Below are 7,299 nucleotides of genomic sequence, written 5' to 3'. Positions count from 1 at the left end.
TCTGCTAAATAAAATGGATGAGTGGAAGCACTGGGTGTCAGGTGCGACGGTTGAACATTTTGGGGGTTCAGTTAGGAGGGCCCCTTGGCAGAATTTTGCCTAGGGCCCCATGGAGGTCTGAACCGGCTCTGAGTAGTATATGCCTAAATGAGGCCGTAGCACAGTTAACAGACGAGCAGAGGTGGTGACGTCATCGAGTCCGCTGCTGTTCCTGCTGTTGCAGGTAGGCCTACGTACTCGCAAGTCTGTGCTTGAAGTACGGACTTGCCAAGTACGTACTTGCAAGTCATCGAGTCCGTAGTACGCGTGATAGGAATTGAGAAACGACCTGGACTGACCCACCGCGGTCAGCCATGGAGCTATAAAGATCGCAGCATACTCTGCGCGGATACGTTTCTTTCTGGAGAAGTGAAGAGGGCGTCCTACTGAACGGAGGTGGGTGTCCTACATTATGTTTAAAGAAATTACTTAGTTCAAGTGAATTCTCCCCAAAGGATTGCATTAACATCATTGGCGACCATTAAAATACATTGAAGGACATTTGCGGCATGTTAATGAAATACTTTCGGGGGAATTCACTTGAACTAAGTCATTAGTTGGAAGAATGGAATTTTTGCTTGATCTGATACTGCGCAAACCTCTTGATTTTTTAGGGCGAGGTTGACCCGAACAACAGATAAACGACAGTAGGAAAGAATAATATTGAGAAATAAATGCTCAATATGGAGTCAGGTAAGGTGGATTTATCTTCAGAAGCTCAGTCATTAAGTGAATCGTATATTGTTGCTGACATGAACATTTAGATAAGGTTCCGTAGGTTGGGGGCTATTTCTTTTCCACCCATAGATGTATAGGGGCATCTACGGATTGTCAAATCGACTAACCTTTGTGCATCCTTTCCTTAACCTTTGTGGAAAACGTCGTCAGGGGGCTCTACGGAATGTCAAATATCCTTAGCTTTATTCCTCCTTTCCTTAACCTTTGTGAAAAACATCATCGCGTGAAGGAGAGATGAAAATGTGCCTCCTTTAGAACATAGGAAAAGACAGCACTGTTTACAATTAATTCAATTCCCCTTCTAACCGACGTCGAGAATTCCTGCCCGGTAGCGTCTAGTGAAACTACAATTTTCCGAAGATGGACTAAAACAAGCGCTCTTTCGATCCATGCGCGGGTCAAGGGGAGGTGAAAAGTTGCTTCCTTTCAAAAATAGGAAAAGACAGCACTGTTTAAAATGAATTCAAACCACCTTTCCTCCAAATAGGCTACTATAATATATAACTTACCACAATAACACGTCTGACGTATGTCAGGGAAAAAAAGAATGTGTGCGTGCGTGTGTGTGGGGGGGGGATTTAAGATGCGTGACACATGCTCTGTATTCTGCAGACCACTTTTGAACTAGTTCGTCGTTGTTCTGGTGAGTGTGCGTGCATGCTATGCGTAGGCTGAATCGCAATCGCTTCAAGACAAATCTGATTTGCCAATACACATTGAGGATAAATGAAATCATTTTAAAATAACTAAAATATCATAACTGATATCCAACATCATATAGTCTTGTTTATTTTACGAAACAAAAACAAATTCTTAAAGTATTTTTGATAGATTTGCCTTTACAGAAATGTGAAATGTTAGGCTATCTAATAAATATGTTTAATCTTTATTTGCGTCATTCTTAATTTTGTGGTTAATTAAATGTTGTAAAAACGTATTTATAATCAAACAAAAGATTAAAGATTATTAGAAAACGATGACTAATTGTTTCACACGGACACGCACACAAACACAACCATTTTCCGTGAGTGAAAAGAAAGTTTCAACCAGGTCTATGGCGACACATTAGTGCCATAAAGCACTCATGTGATAAAACATGCATTCGGGCGTATTATATCATATCACACGCGTAGATATTAATTGCGAGCGCGCAAATTATCTCTAAGCGTGTGCGCACTCAGAGCGCTGCTCTCCGAGTGAGGAAAACAGCTCCGCTCGAGAGCATTACCTCGTTGCAAGCGAGAGCAGAAAATAACTTTGGTCGCTCAAAACAGCCTCAGCCTCTTGCAAATGATGTTCTGCTCTCGCGTGCAAATTTAGTTTTGGCACTATGGGGAGGGAACCAAGACAGGGCAGGCTTTCCTATGATTGGCCGTTTCTGAAGCGCGATATTTGATTGACAGCCCTCCTCAGCCCTCCTCTCATTCAATTCTGAATTGTACAGTAAATGGCTGAAATGATAGTTACGTATTGTAACTCTAGATTCTATGAGTATAGGCGCAGCCTTTTAAGTGTCTGCTATGGCGACACATTAGTGCCATAATTCACTAATGTGATAAAAGATGCATTCGGGCGTATTATATTATTCCACACGCGTAGATATTAACTGCGAGCACGCAAATGATCTCTGCGCGCGCAAAACAGCCTCTCGCGCGCGCAAATTACCTCAGCGCGCGCAAAACCTCTCGCGAAAGATGTTGTGCTCTCGCTCAGATTTAATTTTGGCACTATGGGGGAGGGAACCAAGGCAGGGCGGGCTTTCCTATGATTGGCCGTTTCTGAAGCGCGATATTTGATTGACAGCCCTCCTCACATTCAATTCTGAATTGTACAGTAAATGGCTGAAACAATAGTTACGTATTGTAACTCCAGATTCTATGAGCATAGGCGCAGCCTTTTAAGTGTCGGCCTCATTGTCCTTTAAATAGCTGAAGAAAAGCTGATTATTGGGAGCAGAACGTCCGCCGGCGCCCGACTATATCTGCGAAATGCGGACGTCGTTGAGGCACGCCGCACGCGGACGTAATTGAGGCCCACGCTGTTGGTGGTCGGGGATTACAAATTTTTCAGTGCTACGTCTCACGCCTAGGGATAACCCAATAGCGATAGCCTTAAAAGGCTGCGCCTATACTCATAGAATCTAGAGTTACAATAAGTAACTATCGTTTCAGCCATTTACTGTACAATTCAGAATTGAATGAGAGGAGGGCTGAGGAGGGCTGTCAATCAAATATCGCGCTTCAGAAACGGCCAATCATAGGAAAGCCCGTCCTGCCTTGGTTCCCTCCCCATAGTGCCAAAACTAAATTTGCGCGCAAGAGCAGAACATCATTCGCGAGAGGCTGAGGCTGTTTTGTGCGACCAAAGTTATTTCCCGCTCTCGTTTGCAACGAGGTAATGCTCTCGAGGAGCTGTTTTCCTCGCTCGGGGAGCAGCGCTCTGAGTGCGCGCGCGCGCAGAGATAATTTGCGTGCTCGCAATTAATATCCACGCGTGTGATATGATATAATGCGCCCGAATGCATGTTTTATCACATGAGTATGGCGACACATTAGTGCCATAATTCACTAATGTGATAAAAGATGCATTCGGGCATATTATATTATTCCACACGCGTAGATATTAACTGCGAGCGCGCAAATGATCTCTGCGGGCGCAAAACAGCCTCTCGCGCGCTCAAATTACCTCAGCGCGCGCAAAACCTCTCGCGAAAGATGTTTTTACGCTCTCGCTCAGATTTAATTTTGGCACCATGGGGGAGGGAACCAAGGCAGGGCGGGCTTTCCTATGATTGGCCGTTTCTGAAGCGCGATATTTGATTGACAGCCCTCCTCAGCCCTCCTCTCATTCAATTCTGAATTATAGAGTAAATGGCTGAAACGAAAGTTACTTATTGTAACTCTAGATTCTATGAGTATAGGCGCAGCCTTTTAAGGCTATCGCTATTGGGTTATCCCTAGGCGTGAGCCGTAGCACTGAAAAATTTGTAATCCCCGCCCACCAACAGCGTGGGCCTCAATTACGTCCGCGTGCGGCGTGCCTCAACGACGTCCGCATTTCGCAGATATAGTCGGGCGCCGGCGGACGTTCTGCTCCCAATAATCAGCTTTTCTTCAGCTATTTAAAGGACAATGAGGCCGACACTTAAAAGGCTGCGCCTATACTCATAGAATCTAGAGATACAATACGTAACTATCGTTTCAGCCATTTACTGTACAATTCAGAATTGAATGAGAGGAGGGCTGAGGAGGGCTGTCAATCAAATATCGCGCTTCAGAAACGGCCAATGTTAAAAACAAATCTGCGCACACTGAAACTTAAACAATTCTGGGGTGTGGTTTACGGAATCTCATAGATACATAGGCCTATCCATCACATACTAAATTGTTTAGATGCAGTAGACTACGGCAACTGCTGTCTCAACTTAATCTCACTTTTTTACTCACTTTGCGAAGAAAGGACTGACCTGAAACTGCGCGAGAGTCATTTATTTTCTTAAAATCAATGACTGCTACACGACGATTTGTCCGTATGATTTATATCATTTGCACAGCATTGTAGCCTACAGAAAAGTCAGGTACATAGACCTTGTTATTGGGATGTATGAAGAAGCATAAATTAGGCTTTTCAATTGCACAACGTTAAGCCTAAAATAATCTAAACATTAGGAAAATAACAGCATGTCCATGCATCCAAAACTTAAATTAGGCCTACTACATTTATTAAGCATTTAACTATAGAACTGTCAATTTTAGATATATGTGCCCCTTACTGGCAGCTTCCAGCAGTTATTTGTTGGCAAGGAATGGCCTGTAAATCTGTGTGCACTCTTCTGCAATATTTACACTCTTCTGCAGTTCTGCTTTTTTGTCAAAGTCCAGGCAGTTTCTTGCATTCTTCCCGGCTGAGGTCATCGTAGAGATCCACTTCTTACAATACATTTACAAATCAATGCATTTGTCTAATCACATGGCCAAAACAAGGTCTCAAGGTTTGTGGCAAAAGTTGCCCAGTGGCCAGCTGTGGTATTCCAATACTAGAGAGAGAGACCCAGGAGACCCTGTATTCAAGGACAATGCTCGAAATCTATTAAATCATGAACTGACAATTTTTTAAACTGCGAATTTGCCGTTAATATTATATAACTATTTCAGCATTGTGTTAGATAACTCACCCCAAGATTCAGAAAGTAATTTTAGGACAATACGGTGCAATATAATGGATAGCTTGTGTAATGTTCCACCCACAGGAGCAACGGGACCGTGTCCAACCGACATGGGAGAGAATGATCCAGAAGAAGTGCTGAGACTGATCCTGATTGGAAACACAGGGTCTGGGAAGAGCGCCTCAGGGAACACCATCCTGGGCCAGAGTCACTTCAAGTCCATGAGTTGCTCAGCCTCCGTGACACAAGTCTGCCAGCTGGTGACCTCTGAATACCATGCTGAGGAGGAGGCGAAGAGCAGTTCAAGCAGGAGGAGGATGAGGAAGAAGGTGGTGGTGGTGGACATGCCAGGTTTTGGAGACACACAACGGACCCAGGAACAGATCATCACGGAGATCAGCAAATGCATGGCCCTGACGGCCCCCGGCCCACACGCCTTCCTCCTGGTGCTCAAGCTGGAACGCTACACAGAGGAGGTGAAAAGGGCCGTGGATATGATAGCTGAGGTATTTGGTGAAGTGGCGCTCCGCGACTACACAGTGGTGCTGTTCGCCAGGGGAGATGACCTGGAGGAGCTGATAGAGGAGTTTCTGTCCAGCTCTGCTGACTTAAGGGGTTTGATTCACAGGTGTGGAGGCAGGTACCACGTAATCAACAACAGGGATCAAGGTGATGGGCAGCAAGTTCTCGAGCTGCTGAAAAAGGTGGAGAAGGTTGTGGATTTCAACGGTGGAGGGCGTTATACCAACGCCATGTACCAGGAGGTAGAGGCAGCAAAGAAGAAGGAAAAGTTAAGGAAGGAGGAAGAGTTAAGGAAGGAGGAACAGGCTAGCAAGGAGGAAGAGTTAAGGAAGGAGGAACAGGCTAGGATTGAGAGGGAGAGCAAATCCTCCTGCAGTATCCTTTAGGCCAGGCCAATGTGTTGAGATGAATAAATATTAAAACATCTTTATTCATCTATTGAATTTTAAAATATATAAATAATTGTCAATCTTAAAGAGCTCCAATCAGTAACTGTAACAAATTACAAAAAAAAAAAAAAAAAGGAAAAAGTTACTTTTCTTTTTTTAATCGCAGCCTTTGCGATTTGCATATCGCCTTATATTACATCGTATTATCGATTTGAAATCGATTAATCGTTCACCCCCACTTTAAAGTATCTAATATGGCCATTGGGGCCGGAGGGTTTGCGAGGCTGATTTTTCAAATGCCTCTACCACGACCGCTTCACCTTTACCTTTGCCTGTTGTTTTTTGTATATCAGGGTCATTTGGACCGTGATATATCTTTTGTATTTTTGAATATCGGGGCACTCAGTCTGGTTGAAAAGCGGGGGGCAGAACTGCAAAAGGCTCTCGTGCCCTCCTGTAAGGGAAGCAGACAGACGACTAGAAGAAAAGGAGTACAGGGGGGAGTGGAGGAGCGGCTTGACATCTTGTCTCTCCCCTGTTGCTTAACTTATCTTTACGTTCCTAGTTTTCACTTCACTTGGAGATGTGCCTGATCATTGGCTTGAGTTAATATTCATAGTTAACATTGTTCAGAAAATAAAGTTAATAGGATACATTTTAGACTTAACATCAGATGGGTTGTTGGTTTTACAGTTGATTCAATCCTGCATAAAACTGGCTTCATATATGTTTTTATTTTCATGATTTATTCACTGGAAAATAATCAATTAAGGATGTATTGACTTCTCAGTCACATATATAACTTGCATATTTTAAATCAATAAACGTATAATTTCCTGTACTGACTGGAAAAAAATTTGTCTCAAAAAAACATTTAAAAACATCATATAGAGTTAACTGGGACTTTATGAATACTTAGAAGTACTTTTATCATTCAATTTTAACCCGTTGTCAAATCTTTTTCAAAATTATATTTTTAGAAACATTTTCTATCGTAATCAGGATCTTGAAAATATAAAGAAAATATAATATTACATAAATATAATATAAGAATACTTTACAACATATACAGTATGTCATTAATATTCTGCCGCCCTCGCCCCCGCCCCCTCCCCCCACACACACAATGTTCACACACAAAGTCCAATTTTTGCCATGCATGAGTTTTTGTTTTTGAAAAGGTAAGTGTAAAAACTAAGCGTAATGCATTCACTTGAGAAAATATAATATTACATGAATATAATATAAGAATACTTTACAACATACAGTATGTCATTAATATACTGCCGCCCTGTTGGGTATTGAAACATTTTGTATGTAAGTTTTATAGTTCATATGTCTTACACCGGTCGTATTTCTATGCTGTTTTATGTCCCTGAATAGTGTGTGAAGCAATCTAACAGCTGACCCATGAATGACCGGTGAATCCAACCTGTATTGATTTTC

The 7,299-nt window shown here is 42.6% G+C and overlaps 1 protein-coding gene across 1 annotated transcript; it reads left to right on the top strand.

The window, feature by feature from the left end:
• Nucleotides 1-648: 648 nt before the first annotated feature.
• Nucleotides 649-6,685, top strand: LOC130370246 (GTPase IMAP family member 9-like). Its single transcript, XM_056575949.1, has 2 exons — nt 649-732; nt 5,027-6,685. The coding sequence occupies exons 1-2, from the start codon at nt 714-716 to the stop codon at nt 5,848-5,850; spliced, it is 843 nt and encodes a 280-aa protein (XP_056431924.1). The 5' UTR covers nt 649-713; the 3' UTR covers nt 5,851-6,685.
• The last annotated feature ends 614 nt before the right edge of the window (nt 6,686-7,299 follow it).

The sequence above is a fragment of the Gadus chalcogrammus genome, chromosome 17 (assembly GCF_026213295.1).
Source record: "Gadus chalcogrammus isolate NIFS_2021 chromosome 17, NIFS_Gcha_1.0, whole genome shotgun sequence".
Classification (NCBI taxonomy): domain Eukaryota; kingdom Metazoa; phylum Chordata; class Actinopteri; order Gadiformes; family Gadidae; genus Gadus; species Gadus chalcogrammus.
The sequence above is the reverse complement of the archived record's forward strand: the minus strand, read 5'-3'. Positions and strand labels throughout refer to the sequence as shown.